Raw genomic sequence first — 16,240 nt, 5'->3', positions numbered from 1 at the left:
TTTGGGAATGGTAAAGACAAGTGGGACTTCAACTCCCAGAATTCCCCAGGCTGGGGAATTCTGGGAGTTGAAGTCCCACGCGTCTTTACCATTCACAAATTTGGGAAAAAAAAAACAACCCAGTGGATTTCTGTTGTTGAATCTGGTAAATGAGCTCATTTGTCCTCCGATCCAGCAACTTTTTCACCCTCTCCCGCCAAGCGGTTTTCCTTCCTCTTCCTCCCTTTGTACCAGGTGAGAGCAATCCTCCCATCCCATTTCCCCCCCCCCCACACACACCTGGAAGAGAAGAAAATATATATTATATTAAAGGGTGGGGAGGGGAAAAGTATATATAAGGAATTATGTATATTAGCAAGGATTGAAGTTGGATTATTTTTTAAGTTGACGTCTCGCTTTTGCGTTTCTTTTTACAGATCTCAAAAGTTAAATTTTTATTAATAAAAAGGAAATGGAAAAAAATCCCGGGTCTCCGTGCCGATTTCCGGGCATATTCCTCGCGCTACTCCATTGTGTCTTCAGCCTTCCAACAATACTTGTTAAATCTGTTATTGGTGCGTCTTAAAACGGGGGAAATGCTGGGAGTTGAAGTCTATCCGCCATCTTAAAATCACCAACGCCGCTTATACAGTTAGTGCCCGACTTACGACATTTCCGCGGCTAAGCAAGACAGCGGTTCAGTGAGCCTCGCCCCATTTGACGACTTTTCTCGCCGCCGTCGCTAAGAGAAACACGGCAGCTGTTAAGCTAGTAAGGCGGTTGTTGAGTGAATCTGGCTTGGCAGAAGGTCGCCAGAGGGAAGACTGCGACCGTCGTAAATATGAATCGGTTGCCAAGGGTCTGGATTTTGATCCCATGACCATACGTCCGCAGTCGTAAGTGTGAAAAACAGTCAGCTGCTTTTTTTTCAATGCCGTCGTACCATGGATCGGTCCCTAAACGGATGGTTGGTTGTAAGTGGAGGAGGTGAAGTAAGCCGTGGGATACCACAAGCTTCCATCTTAGGCCCAGGACTCTTCCATATCTTCATAAATGACTTAGATGAGGGAATAAAAGGAGAACTCATCAAATTTGTAGATGATACTAAGCTGGTCAGGAATAGCGAACACCCCAGAAGATAGGCTCAAGATCCAGAGGATTACCGATTAGCAGAGTTGGAAGGGACCTTATAGGTCATCTAGTCCAACCCCACCCTGCCCAAGCAGGAGAGACTACGCCATTTTTGACAGAGGGCAGTCCAGTCTCTTCTTCAAAGCCTCCAGGGATGAAGCTCCCACAATTTCTGAATAACAGAAGAATTAACACAGCTGGAAGGGACCTTGGAGGTCATCTAGTCCAACCCCCTACTCAAGCAGGAGACCCTACACCATTTTTGACAGAGAGCAGTTCTGTCTCTTCTTCAATGCTTCCAGTGTTGAAGCTCCTACAACTTCCGAAGGCAACTTCTGTTCCTTTGGTTGATTGCTCTCACTGCCACAAAGTTCCTCCTTATTTCCAGGTTGAATCTCTCTCCTGGATCCGTTTCCATCCATCATTCTTGGTCTGGCCTTCGGGTGCTTTGGAGAATAGCTTGACCCCCTTCCTCCTCTCTGGGGCAGCCCCTCAAATATTGGAAGATGCTCTCCTGTCTCCCCTGGACTAGATGACCTACAAGGTCCCTTCCAACTCTGTTAATCTGTAATCTGACTTTCATGTAGGATCAATATCCAAGGAGGGCATACTCATAATTAGGCAGGGCATTAAGTATTTGTCTCTCCCTTAACAGGCGAGCCAAGCCCTTCTTTACAAAACAGAGTAACTCACGTTTGCCACTCCCTGCCGACGAATCCAGGCAGTGCCTGATCCCAGGGCTCAGTAGAGCTTCCATGCCCAGCCGCAGTCTACCTGGGTCCCTCTCGTCAAGGGGGTGGGGTGGGGGAAAAGGCCCCAGGAGGAAAATGAGAATTATACGGGCTGCCGGTGCTGATCCGTCCACCCAGCCTAAGAGGAAAGGCGGAGCCGGGCGCTTTATCTTTCCTAACAGAGAAGCAGATGCCTCTGAACATGTGCAGAGTGCTTTTCCTGCCTGGCCTCCCTCCCCAGGGAGCCTGGGCAGGTGGGTTGGGTGGTCACAGTGAGTTCTCATTGGGCTCATCCTCCAGCTTCATAAAAGAGGAAAGACGCAGATGTAACCAAGGGAGAATCAGATGCCTCTGAACATGTGCAGAGTGCCTTTCCTGGTTGGCCTCCCCAAGGAGCTTAGCCAGCTGAATTGAGCGATTGCAGTGACTCCTTATTGGGCTCATCCTCCAACCCCATAAAAGAAGACAGACAGCTGTATATATCCCTATCTAAGGGGGTGGGAAGTAGGTGCCTCTGAACATGTGCAGAGTGCTTTCCCTCCCCAGGGACCCTGGCTGGATGGGTTGGATGGTCGCAGTGAATCCTCATTGGGCTCCACCTCCCAACTTCATAAAATAGGAAAGATACAGGATGTATCTAAGGGAGAAGCCGATGCCTCTGAACATGTGCAGAGCGCTTTCCTTGATTGCACTCCCCCCCCCACCCTCCCCAGGGAGCTTGGTTGGGTGGTGACTGAGCTCCTCCAGCCCCATAAAAGAGGAAAAACACATATGTGTGTGTGTGGGGGAGAAGCAGGTGCCTCTGAACATGTGCAGAGCGCTTCCCGCTGCCGGGCCCCCCTCCCCAGAGTGAGTTGGGGCGGTTGCAGTAAGTCCTCCGGGCCTGAATCGGCGCCGAAGGCGCGCGAGAGCGGCCGCGCGCGCGCGCCGGCTCGCCCGCCCGCTCGCTTCCGGCGTCCCTTCTGCCCACCTCCCGGAAGCCGCGCCTCGTCTGCTCCACATGTGCTGGACAGGCTGGGCAGAGCAGCTGCAGGCTGAGCTCCGCCCGGGCAGTTCCCGGGACTGTGGGGGTCGCCCCCCTCGGCCTCTTTCCATGCCCCCCGCCCGGGCCTCCCCTCGCTGCCCCTCGCCTGTCCCTCCTCCCGCAGCCCCATGGCAGCCCAGCAGCTGGAGCAGATCCTGGCGCTCTTGCTGCAGCCTGACAATGCCGTCATCCAACAGGTAGAGCTGCAGGCGGGCGGAGGAAGGGGATCACCGGGGGGGGAGGGGTTAGGAGCATGGGGCTTGCCCGTTGCGATGGGAAGTGGGAGCGGGGGAGCAGGGCTTTGGGGACTTTGGGGTAAGGGGGGGAGTGGAACCAGAAGCGGTCCTCGACTTGAGACGGTTTGGTTCACTTAGTGGCCAAAAGGGACCAGGTCAAGGGGGAAAAAAGGGACTTGGGACCCCTTTGGCGCACTTCAACGACCTGTGGCAGCTTGTTATCTTTACAATTTATATTGATTCATTTATTTATTTATTTAGTTAGTTAGTTACTTAGTTACTTAGTTAGTTAGTTACTTAGTGAGTGAGTTTCCTGCAGGCAGGTGGGGGGGGGAGAAAGACTATAGGGGGAATGGGGAGCGTGGGGTGGTGGTGGGGGTTCCCTGCCCATTGCAATGGGAAGGGGGAGCACGGCTTTGGGGACTGGGGTGGGGTGGAGTGGAACCAGAAGCGGTCCTCGACTTGCGACGGTTTGGTTCACTTAGTGACCAAAAGGGACCAGGTCAAGGGGGGGAAAAAGGACTTGGGACCCCTTTGGCACACTTCAACGACCTGTGGCAGCTTGTTATCTTTACAATTTATATTGTTTTTATTTATTTATTTATTTATTTATTTATTTATTTATTTAGTTAGTTAGTTAGTTAGTTAGTTAGTTAGTTAGTTTCCTGCAGGCAGGTGGGGGGGAGGGAGGAAGAGAAAGGGGGGAATGGGGAGCATGGGGTGGGATGGGGGTGGGGGCTTGCTCATTGCAAGGGGAAGGGGGAGCAGGGCTTTGGGGATTGGCGTGTGTGTGTGTGTGTGGAGTGGAACCAGAAGCGGTCCTTGACTTGTGACGGTTCATTTAGTGACCCCAAAGGGACCAGGTCAAGGGGAAAAAAGGGACCCCCTTGGGCACGCTTAAAACGACCTGTGGCTGCTTGTTACCTTTACGATTTATATTGTTTTTATTTATTTAGTTTCCTAGTCGGATTTTGATTGCTTGTTTAGTATCCTACGAGTATCACTAAGTGTTGTATCTTACGATTTTTGAGGAATGTATTTTTATGTCCACTTGAGAGCTTCTGCACCCAAGACAAATTTCCTTGTGTGTCCCATCACAGTTGGCCAATAAAGAATTCCATTCCATTCTATTTCTATTTTTATTTCTATTTCTATTATTTCTATTTCTATTTCTATTTCTATTTCTATTTCTATTTTTATTTCTATTTTTATTTCTATTTTAATTTTTATTTCTATTTTTATTTCTATTTTTGTTTTTATTTTTGTTTCTATTTTTATTTCTATTTCTATTTCTATTTTTATTTCTATTTTTATTTCTATTTCTATTTTTATTTCTAATTGATATTCTATTCTATTCTATTCTATTCTATTCTATTCTATATTCTATTCCATTTTCTATCCTATCCTATCCTCTATTAATTATGTTCTATTCCCTTCCAGTCCAATCCAATCCATTTTTTTCTATCCTATCCTAATTCCTATTCTATTCAAAATTCAGGCGCTTGTCCATGGACTTGCATTTATGAGCTCAGAATTTACGTTGCAAAGTAAGTCGGTCCTTGAGTGAGTTTTGCCCCAGTTTACGACTTTTCTTGCCATGTTGGTTTATGTGAATCTATATTCTATACTCTATTCTGTCCCATGTCCTCTCCTCTCCTCTATTAATTCTATTCTCTATTCTATTTTATATTCTCTATCCTATCCTATCGCTGTCCCTGTCCCTTTGAAAATTCAGACACTTGTCCACGGCCTCATATTTACGACCCCAGAATTTACGCTGCAAAGTGAGTCGGTCCTTGAGTGAGTTTTGCCCCAGTTTACGATTTTTCTTGCTACCTTGGTTACGTCAATCCCCGCAGTGGTTAACTTAGTCCCACGGTGGTTAAGGGAATCCGGCTTTCCCCGTGGATTTGAGCTGGTCGCAAAAAGGAGGATCGCGCGACTCCAGGGCACCGCCAACCGTCGTAAGTGCGAGTCCTTTGCCAAGCCTCTGAATTTTGATCACGTGACCGTGGGGATGCTGCGGGTGGAAAAAAGGTCACAACGCCCTTTTTTCAATACCCTTGAATGGTCACTAAACGGAGGCGTTGTAAGTCGAGGGCTACCTATATTGCGGGCTGGTTTAATCCTTTTATTCTTCCAGGCAACAGCCCAGCTAAAGGAAGTCCTGAAGGAGCCAGCAGCTCTCTCCCATCTCTGCTACGTCATGACACATTCACAAGATCCTCAGGTAAGGCGTCAAAAGCTCGGCCAGGTGAGGTGGGTCTTTAGCTTAAGCTTGGTTTTCAATATACCCGTGAAGTTTGGAAAACGTGGGAAGACAATGGGAATAGCCCTTAGACTCATATACCGCTTCACATCCCTCTAAGCGGCTTACAGAGCCAGCCTCTTTGCCCCCAACAATCTGGGTCCTCATTTTACCCAACTCGGAAGGATGGAAGGCTGAGTCAACCTTGAGCCTGGTGAGATTCGAATTGCCGGTAAATCGGCAGTCAGCAGAAGTAGCCTGCAGTACTGCACTCTAACCACTGGGCCACGAGGCTCTTTGAAGGATTTCCTTCCCTCCTTGCAGGAAAATAAAATACAGAAAGGGTTTTCACTCCAACGTCTCGATTTAATAATGCAATGCAATACAATGGCAGAGTTGGAAGGGACCTTGGAGGTCTTCTAGCCCAACCCCCTGCCTAGGCAGGAAATCCTATACCGTTTCAGACAAATGGCTATCTAACATCTTCTTAAAGACTTCCAGTGTTGGGGCATTCACAACTTCTGGAGGCAACTTCTGTTCCACTGATTAATTGTCCTCACTGTCAAGAAATTTCTCCTCAGTTCTAAGTTGCTTCTCTCCTTGATTAGTTTCCACCCATTGCTTCTTGTCCTGCCCTCAGGTGCCTTGGAGAATAGCTTGACTCCCTCTTCTTTGTGGCAACCCCTGAGATATTGGAAGACTGCTATCATGTCTCCCCTAGTCCTTCTTTTCATTCAACTAAACATACCCAGTTCCTGCAACCGTTCTTCATATGTTTTAGTCTCCAGTCCCCTAATCATCTTGGTTGCTCTTCTCTGCGCTCTTTCTAGAGTCTCCACATCTTTCCTACATCGTGGTGACCAAAACTGAATGCCGTATTCCAAGTGTGGCCTTACCAAGGGATTGTAAAGTGGCATTAACCCTTCACGTGATCTTGATTCCTTCCCTCTGTTGATGCAGCCTAGAACTGCGTTGGCTTTTTTGGCAGCTGCTGCGCACGGCTGGCTCCTATTTAAATGGTTGTCCACTAGGACTCCAAGATCCATCTCCCAGTTAACGTCTTGAAGCACTAAAAAAAAAAACCCAACAGACTTTATATTTTAGTCTACACAGCAATCTTTCTCAAACTCGGCGACTTTTAAGATGGACTTCAACTCCCGCGATTCAGAGAACTGGCTGGAGAATTCTGGGCGTCGAAGTCCACAAGCGTCTTAAAGTTGCCAAGCCTCGATAAAAGTTTTACTTAGAGGGGGCTTTCTGTTTGCAACCTCGTGCCAAACCATTACTAACTTTCCTTAATGGCTTTTTAAATTTTATATTGGGGTTTTAAACGGGTTTTTAAATTGTTTTTAATTATTTAAATTGGTTTTGGGGTTTTATATACAGACAGTATGTGTGTGTTGTTTTTGTTCTATGTCTTATGTTATGTTTCTGTTGTTTTGATCATGAACGGTCTGTACACCGCCCCGAGTCCCTATGGGGAGAGGGGGCGGTCTATAAATTAAATAAACCTATAAACCTATAAACCTAAACCACGGGGGGGGCACGTCCTGCATTGCCTTTTGAGACAAAAATAGTGTCTCCCTCCTTTTTTTCTGTGGGACCCCACCCACAGAGTTTTCAGCTTCATAAAACCCTTTTTTTCGCCCTTTAGAACGCCAATCTCTACCACCAATGGCTTCTGCCATTAAAAAAAAACCCGCGATCTATATATAAAATGTCTGTGTGTGTTCCAACATAACTCTGGAACGCTTCGCACAATTTCAACCAATGACTTACTCTCTGGAAACAAATACTCTGGGGGTAAGACACCCCTTAACACCCCTCGGGCTGTGTATTCTGTTAAGATACAGCCTGTTGTGCCTTAAAATGGCTTCTACTGTACTGCCGTAAAACAGCTTCTACTGTAATCGTATTTCTGTGATTTGAATGCTACCTTTTCTACGTTCAGCTGCGCGCGGCGTGGCTTTCTTCAAAGCCATCTTTTTTTTTCAATGCTCAAAAAAAATCTTGCTGTTTTGGTCCTTCCTTCCACATTTCCCTTCCTGTTCTCTCTCTCTCTCTCTCTCTCTCTCTCTTCCTCCTTTCTCAGATCCAGCAATTTGCCGCCGTGCTGCTCCGACGACGGCTGAGCAAACACTGGAAGAAAATTGGCGCCGCAGATCAAGATATGTGAGTCCACAAAACGCCAATCTGTGGTCATGAATTGTAATTCATCATGAGTCAGCCAGGGGCTAAGGCGCTGAGCTTGTCGATCAGAAAGGTCGGCAGTTTGGCGGTTCGAATCCCTGGGGCCGCGTAGCGGAGCGAGCTCCCGTGATTGGTCCCGGCTTCTGCCAACCTAGCAGTTCGAAAGCACGTTTAAAAAATGCAAGTAGAAAAATAAGAGCCAGCTTTGGTGGGAAAGGAAAAGCGTTCCGTGTGCCTTCAGCGTTGAGTTACGCCGGTCACATTGCCACGGAGACGTCCTCGGATAGCGCTGGCTCTTCGGCTTTGACACGGAGATGAGCACCGTCCCCCTAGAGTCAGGAATGACTAGCACAGATGCGCGAGGGGAACCTTTAACTTTTAGTATACAACAGGGGTGTCAAACTGGATTTCTTCGAGGGCCGGATGAGCATTGTCCTCCATGGGCCATCGGCGGGCTGGGAGACGGGACGTACACTTCCCGTAGCACCCTACCGGCCAAAACGTGGCACGCGGAGGCCCCACGAGGCCCATTTTCGGCCTCCAGGAGCAGTATTGCGAGCGTGGCCACCTCATGGCTGCTGCTGCGTTGCAATCTTTTCAGGGAGGGTTGATTTTAGCGCATGCGCTCAAAATCCCGATTGGATTATTACGCGGGGAGGTCTTATTTTCGGGGAAATAACCCAAATCTCATCTCTTCCAGGCTGAAGTCCCTGGTGCTCAGCAGCTTTCACCAGCAGACAGAGTGAGTACTCCGTCTCGGGGAGGCCCTGAGGGGTTAGCCCCCCCCCTCCACCCCCGGTCTCTCTCTCTCTCTCCCCCCACCTCTCCTCCTCCAAAGATAACCGTCTTTTTTCAGCCATAAAGTCTCCCTGGGCTTAGCCCAGCTGGCGGCCAGCATCCTGAAGAACGAGACCTTGGAGAAGTGGCCCCAGATGCTTCAAAGCATTCAGCACGGGGGACGCTCCCGAGACCCCAACAAGTGCCAGGTGGGTCAGGACTGGGAAGGTGGCGCAGGCAAGGGAGGGCGGGAAGTGTCTTGGGATCCCCCCATTGGTCCCACACCCCTGTCTGTCTGTCTGTCTGTCTGTCTACTTACCTACCTATCTAGCTCTGTCTTTCTTTCTATCAATCTAGCTCTTTTATATACCTCCCTACCTGTCATCTCTCTATATTATCTCTCTCTTTCTAACTAATCTATATCCATCTCTCTCTCTCTCTCTCTCTCTCTCTCTCTCTCTCTCTCTCTCTCTCTCTCTCTCTCCATCCATCCATATATATCTATCTGTTTCTGTCTCTCTCCATCTCTCTTTATCTCTCTCTTTATCTATCCATCCACCCATCTACCCATCCATCCATCTATCTATCTCTATCCATCTATCTCTATATATCTCTATCCATCCATCCATTCCTCTATCTATTTATCTGTGTCTGTCTGTCTATCTATCCATCCATCCATCCCTCTAACTGTGTGTGTCTGTCTATCTATCTCCATCCATCCATCTCTCTCCATCTATATCCATCTACCCATCCATCAATTCATATCTATCTGTGTGTGTTTGTCTGTCTGTCTATTTATCTAAATTATCTATTTCTATCCATCTATCTCCATCCATCCATCCATCCCTTTTTCTATGTATCTGTGTCTGTCCGTCCGTCCGTCCATCCATCCTATCTGTGTGTGTCTGTCTGTCTGTATCTGTCTGTCTGTGTTTCTATGTCTGTCTGTCTGTTCGTCTATCTATCTATCTATCTATCTATCTATCTATCTATCTATCCATCTCTATCTATCTCCATCCATCCATCTCTATAATCTCTCTCTCTCTTTATCTATCCATCCATCCATCTCTATAATCTCTCTATCTATCCATCCATCCATCCATCCATCCATCCATCCCTTTTTCTATGATCTGTGTCTGTCTGTCTTTCTATATCTGTCTGTCTGTCTATCTCTTTATCCATCTCTATCTCCATCCATCTCTATCTCCATCCATCTCTATAATCTATCTATCCATCCATATATCTCTATAATCTTTCTATCCATCCATCCATCCATCTCTATAATCTATCTATCTATCTATCTATCTATCTATCTATCTATCTATCTATCTATCTATCTATCATCTATCATCTATCTATCTATCCATACATACATACATACATACATACATACATACATACATACATACATACATATCCATCCATCCATCTCTATAAATCTCTCTATCAATCCATCCATCCATCAATCCATCCATCCGTCTATCCTCCATCCATCTCTATAATCTCTCCATCCATCCATCCATCCATCCATCCATCTATCTATCTATCTATCTATCTTTCACTTCCCACCTTTATTATTTTTACAAACAGCTCAAGGCAACAAACATACCTTCTTTTTCCCCCCACAACAGTCCTGTGAGGTGGGCTGGGCTAAGAGGGATTGGGCCTACCAAATGACCCAGCTGGCTATCATGCTTAAGGCAGGACTGGAACTCTAGTTGGTAATTGGCCCAAAGTCACACCTGAGGCAGGACTAGAACTCCCCATTTCCTGGTGCTTTAACCACTAGTCCACTCCATCTCTCAACACCCCCCCCCCCTTGTGGTTCGCAGATGGCGCTGCTGCTGCTGCACTCCGCCCTGGATCTGGACCCCGACCAATTCTCTCCGTACTATAAGGACCTCCTGCGCCTCTTCCATCAGACACTCAACAACCGGAGTCAGCCGGCCGTCCTCTACTATTCCCTCCGGAGTTTGAGCGCCGTGGTTGGTGGCCTGAGCTCTGACGAAGTGGTGGGTAGGACCTTCCTCTTCCTCTTTCGTCCCACCTCTCCGCTTTTTCCTCCGCCCATTATCGAGACCGAAGCCTTTGAAGGACGTTGCCGGTAGAAAGTAGCTCAAAGGGTCAGGGGAACTCTCTGCCACCAGATCCAGTTTAATCTGGGGTCCTCCCAACGCTCCTGAACTTACCCACCTCCCTCCCGGCTGGATCGGCAGTGTTTGCTATTCTAAAGATCCACACCATTCCCTTTTTATCCGGAAAATAATCTTTTTTTGGAAACTGGATCTCCGGCGGATCGATTTGGGTGGATCAATCATATGCTTTAATTTAATCGTATGCCTAGAGGTGGAGCGGCTCGCCTCACAATCAGAAAGCTGTGAGTTCGATCCTAGGTAGAGGCAGATATATATATATATATTTTTCTCTCTCTCTCTCTCTCTGGGCACATTGAGAATATATCTGCCGAATATAACTCTGCAATGGTGACAAAAAAGGCATCCGGCCAGTCGACAGCCAGCTCCATTCAGTTGCCCAGTCTTTAAAAAAACTGCTTACCTTAAATGCTTTCATTTATCGGCGTGTAAAATGAGGAGCTTAAAATCAAATCCCCTCTGAGTCCTTGGTAAACTCTCGGTTTTTTTAATGGTCGCCTCCAGAGCTGGCTGGGGAATTCTGGGAGTTGAAGTTCCCTCCCGTCTTTAAAACGGCTGTTGAGACTTGGATTTAATTTTTTAAGTGTAATCTATATACTGTCGTTTTCACCCTTTGGATGTCCCCTCTCTCCTTCAGACGCTCATGTCTTCCATGATGCCCAAAGTGATAGCAGCCATCCGAGAACTCATCCACGTGAACGAGGTGCGGTTTTTGTGCGCAGGCGTGCGTGTAAAATGCTTGCTTTTAGCCGGCATACTGGCTAGGGAATTCTGGGAGTTGAAGTCCACCCATCTTAAAATGGCTGAAAGTTAAGAAACATTGATACTAAGGGAAACTTCTTCCTGGCTTCCCGTTAATGGGTCTACAGGGAGTCCTCGACTTACGACCACAATTGATCCCGACATTTCCCTTGCTTAGCCCTTTGCTCCATTTTACAACCTTCCTTTGCCACGGTTGCTAAGCGAATCACTGCAATTGTTAAGTGAGTCACACGGTGGTTAAGTCAATCCGGTTCCCCCACCCCTTGACCTCTGCTTCTCAGAAGGTTGCAAAAAGGACCCCGGGACAATGCAGCCGTCATAACTACGAATCCGTTGCCAGGAGCGTCCGGATTTTGATCACGTCACCATTGGGGAATGCCGCAACGGTCATAAGTGTGAAAAACGGCCCTAAGTCCCTTTTTTTCAGCGCCGTTCTCACTTCGTCACTAAGCGAGCTGTCATAAATCGAGGACTACCCATACGTGGGATTGATCTCTCCTCCTCCTTAATCTTAATTTCTCTCTTGGCTAAAGGGATTTCTTAATGATCTTGGGTGGCCTCGAATTCTCAGGCAAACGTTGGCGCAGGGCGTAACCCTTCCTGCCAGCCCTCCCGAGCTGGTTTTCCGTCCCCAGTGCCAGCCTGCCTCTCTGGGCCCTCCAGAAGTCGGAATGCCAATTTTGAACAGTGCGTCAACCAGGTTGAGGGATCCCAGCCGCGGATGGGGGAATACAGCTGGCCTTCTCCAGCCTGCCCCCATCCCGCCCGTCCCGATGGGTCAGGGGGCTCTGGTTGACCCCAGTAAGCTTAGGGGTCCTGGGGCTCATTTTCCCCGTCCAGAGGGCGCCAGTTTGGAGAGCGCTGCTGGCATTTCTGCATTCATCTAATCCAGGAGTGGAAAACGATAGGCCCTTTCAGGCCTTGTGGACTTCAACTCCCAGAATTCATGAGCCAGCCATGGCTGGCTCAGGAATTCTGGGAGTTAAAGTCCACAAGTCATAACAGGGACATCATTCCCCATCTAGGCTCAGGAATTCTGGGAGTTGAAGTCCACAAGGCCTAAAAGGGCCATAGTTCCCCATGTTGGCTCAGGAATTCTGGGAGTTGAAGTCCACAAGGCCTGAAAGGGCTATAGTTCCCCATCTAGGCTCAGGAATTCTGGGAGTTGAAGTCCACAAGGCCTGAAAGGGCCATAGTTCCCCATCTTGGCTTAGGAATTCTGGGAGTTAAAGTCCACAAGGCCTGAAAGGGCCATAGTTCCCCATCTTGGCTCAGGAATTCTGGGAGTTGAAGTCCACAAGGCCTGAAAGGGCCATAGTTCCCCATCTTGGCTTAGGAATTCTGGGAGTTAAAGTCCACAAGGCCTGAAAGGGCCATAGTTCCCCATCTTGGCTTAGGAATTCTGGGAGTTGAAGTCCACAAGGCCTGAAAGGGCCATAGTTCCCCATCTTGGCTTAGGAATTCTGGGAGTTGAAGTCCACAAGGCCTGAAAGGGCCATAGTTCCCCATCTTGGCTTAGGAATTCTGGGAGTTGAAGTCCACAAGGCCTGAAAGGGCCATAGTTCCCCATCTTGCCTCAGGAATTCTGGGAGTTAAAGTCCACAAGGCCTGAAAGGGCCATAGTTCCCCATCTTGGCTCAGGAATTCTGGGAATTGAAGTCCACAAGGCCTGACAGGGCCATAGTTCCCCATCTAGGCTCAGGAATTCTGGGAGTTGAAGTCCACAAGTGATAAAAGGGCCATAGTTCCCCATCTTGGCTCAGGAATTCTGGGAGTTGAAGTCCACAAGGCCTGAAAGGGCCATAGTTCCCCATCTAGGCTCAGGAATTCTGGGAGTTGAAGTCCACAAGTGATAAAAGGGCCATAGTTCCCCATCTTGGCTCAGGAATTCTGGGAGTTGAAGTCCACAAGGCCTGAAAGGGCCATAGTTCCCCATCTAGGCTCAGGAATTCTGGGAGTTGAAGTCCACAAGGCCTGAAAGGGCCATAGTTCCCCATCTAGGCTCAGGAATTCTGGGAGTTGAAGTCCACAAGTGATAAAAGGGCCATAGTTCCCCATCTTGGCTCAGGAATTCTGGGAGTTGAAGTCCACAAGGCCTGAAAGGGCCATAGTCCCCCCCCCCCCCAATCTAATCCTCAAAATGTAATGTGTTGTGTTCCCCCCAACTTTCTATTTTTGTCCACCCCCTCCCCAAATCTTCCAGGTCCACGCAAGTGAAGCGATGGAAGTTTTTGACGAACTCCTGGAGACCGAAGTTGCCATCGTGGTGCAGCATCTCTCGGAAGTCGTGAACTTCTGCCTGGAGGTGACCGGGATGGGCAGGATGGTCCTACCCCATTCCAACCCCCTGGAGCCCCTTACTCCTTTCCTCCCCCTGCTCTCATCCCCTGGTGCTCCCTGATGGCCATTTCTCTTTCCTATACATGCTCCCACTGCAGACGGTGCCCCCTGCTGGCCACTCCTCTTTTGGGTCACCAGCTCTGCCCTGCTGGCCATGCCTTTTTCCTGACACTTATTCCACACACCCCTCAGGTGCCCACTGCTGGCTGCAGCTCTTTCCTGCCACCTGCTTCAGCCTCCTCCAACTCCCCCTGCTGGCCACGCCTCTTTCCTGCCATCTGCTCCACCCTCCTGGCGTGGCCAGCATGGGGCGCTAGGGGATTCTGCCATCTTTCCATTGCAGAAATTTCCTGTCACGTGCTCCAGCTCCCACGGCTCCCCCTGCTGGTCGTGTCTCTTTACTGACACTTATTCCACCTTCCTGGCGCCCTCTGCTGGCCATGCCTCTTTCCTGTCACCTGCTCCAGCTCCCACGGCTCCCCCTGCTGGCTGTGCCTCTTTACTGACACTTACTCCACCTTCCTGGGCGTCCCTCTGCTGGCCATGCCTCTTTCCTGTCACCTGCTCCAGCTCCCACGACTCCCCCTGCTGGCCGCGCCTCTTTACTGACACTTACTCCACCTTCCTGGCGCCCTCTGCTGGCCATGCCTCTTTCCTATTATCTCTCCCCCTGCTGGCCATGTCTCTTTCCTGACACAGTACTCCACTCTCCTGGCGCCCTCTGCTGGCCACGCCTCTTTCCTGCCACCTGCTCCATGGTGCCCCCTGTTGACGGGAGACAGATCCGGGCCACCCCTGATTCCATCTTTTTCCACAGGTGGCCTCCAACCAGCAGCTGAGCGACGGCCTGAGGGTGAAGGCCCTCTCCTGCGTCAGCTACCTCATCAAGCTGAAGAGCAAGGTCAGGGATGCCGCCCCCGATTCCCTCCCTTTCCCCCTTCCTGGGTGGAATCTTGCCCCCGTCCTCCTCTGCCACAGGGCACTCACCCCTCCCACTTCTCCCCCCTCCCCCCCAACCAGGCCATCCTGAAGCACAAGCTCCTCTCGCCCATCCTGAGCGCCCTCTTCCCCATCATGAGCGCAGAGCCTCCCCCGGGACAGATGGATACGGAGGATGAGTTGACTGAAGAGGAAATCGAAGACCACGCGGAAGTCCAGACGCCCAAACACTTTGCGGTCCAGGTCTGGCTTTTTGTCTGTGTGTGGGGGGGGGGCAGCAATCTCTCAATTTCAACTCTCCTCGCTTCCCGGGATGCTCCGGGCTTCGTGGGCCTGGCCTTCTCCCTCCCAGAATCCCCTGTGTTCGTGCCTGGCTGCTTTCTAGGCACCCTGCCTCTGGATCCACAACTCCCAGCATGCCCCATGCTCAGTGGTGGGATCCCGCCAGTTTAACAACCGGTTCGGTGGTGCATGTTTTGGAAGTGCGCGCCTTACGCGCGTTCTGCGCACATGCGCAGTTTTAACAAAACGTACCTTCCACGTTACTTCGGGGGGAGTAACACAGCTGAGGCGCGGGAATCAGCTGAGATGATAGAGGTAAGTAAAAAGCAGGGCCAGGTGGGAGGGCCAAGCTGATCATCGGAGCAAACCAGTGCACTTCCCAGCTGATCGTCGGAGCAAAACGCTTCGCTTCCCAGCTGATCGTCGGAGCGAACCAGTTCGCCCAAACCAGCTGAATCCCACTCCTGCCCATGTTCCTCTTTCCCTCCTCCCCCAGTTCAATCCCAGAATCCCTTGCTTGCAAATCCCAGCTCCGTCTTTTGTCTTTAGAGCAGTGACCTCCAACATTGGCAACTTTAAAGGCACCTGGGCTTCGATTGGCGGTTTGGGGAGTGTGATTCAATAAGTGGAGTTCCCACAGCGCAAAAAGCCACGAATCTTGGCTTACACCCAGCAGAGCTACGATACATGTTCTGTCCTCCCTACACATTCGTCTGCGTGCAGCTCGACATGCAGCTAACCCCACCTATCCTCCAGTAAAACAGACCGTGTGCGTAGATCCGAATGCTTTATTGAAAGAACAGGATATGGTGAAACGGGGGAAAACAGGGATATGTACGACGAGAACCAAATACAAGATAAGACGGTATTGAGTTACCGCTTATACCCAGCAGACCTACGATACACCAGGCCCAAACAGAGAGAAACTACACCAGATTATGGTTTATAGGGTCAAGTGAGAGTCTAGACTCCAGAGCAATGATCCCTAATCTTGGCAACGTTAAGACGGCCAAGTGGAATTCTGGGAGTTGAAATCCGCCCATCTTCACCTTCCCCAGTTGGGAGGCTACAGGATCTCCCGTCAAATCTTCCTTCTGCCTCTCCCCAACAGGTGATTGACATGCTGGCGCTGTACCTCCCCCCTGAAAAGCTTTTCCCCCAGCTGGTGAGTACGAGCAATTTTTTTGGGGGTGGGGGTGGGGATTCAAAATGAGGACAGTGTGGGCCAACCGGATCTTAAACGCACTCCTGTCGGTTTGCCCCCTCCCCCAGACCCCTCTAATGGAACCGGCGCTTTTGAGCCCCAACCCATACCACCGGAAGGCCGGGCTCATGTGTTTGGCGGTGCTGGCGGAAGGCTGCGGAGATCACATCCGTAACAAGTACGTAACCTACATTTTTGTCCCAGGCTTCCTTAAAAAGCATGAAGCGGAGTCTTGGTCCCAGCA

General features: G+C 49.6%; 1 protein-coding gene across 1 annotated transcript in view; it reads left to right on the top strand.

Moving 5' to 3' along the window:
• The first annotated feature begins 2,817 nt into the window (after positions 1 to 2,817).
• The window catches only part of LOC309400692 (importin-4-like), a 44,096-nt gene continuing 30,673 nt past the window's right edge, over positions 2,818 to 16,240 (top strand). Inside the window, exons 1-12 of the mRNA XM_081969306.1 lie at positions 2,818 to 3,062; positions 5,245 to 5,331; positions 7,442 to 7,521; positions 8,240 to 8,281; positions 8,396 to 8,525; positions 10,149 to 10,328; positions 11,107 to 11,172; positions 13,435 to 13,536; positions 14,389 to 14,472; positions 14,592 to 14,753; positions 15,904 to 15,957; positions 16,065 to 16,174. Of these exons, the coding sequence (XP_081825432.1) occupies positions 2,994 to 3,062; positions 5,245 to 5,331; positions 7,442 to 7,521; positions 8,240 to 8,281; positions 8,396 to 8,525; positions 10,149 to 10,328; positions 11,107 to 11,172; positions 13,435 to 13,536; positions 14,389 to 14,472; positions 14,592 to 14,753; positions 15,904 to 15,957; positions 16,065 to 16,174 (1,166 nt within the window). The 5' untranslated portion in view covers positions 2,818 to 2,993. The remainder of the gene's footprint in view (positions 3,063 to 5,244; positions 5,332 to 7,441; positions 7,522 to 8,239; positions 8,282 to 8,395; positions 8,526 to 10,148; positions 10,329 to 11,106; positions 11,173 to 13,434; positions 13,537 to 14,388; positions 14,473 to 14,591; positions 14,754 to 15,903; positions 15,958 to 16,064; positions 16,175 to 16,240) is intronic.

Source organism: Natrix helvetica (genome assembly GCF_964273705.1).
Source record: "Natrix helvetica genome assembly, chromosome: W".
Lineage (NCBI taxonomy): Eukaryota > Metazoa > Chordata > Lepidosauria > Squamata > Natricidae > Natrix > Natrix helvetica.
This window is presented reverse-complemented; position numbering and strand designations above follow the sequence as displayed.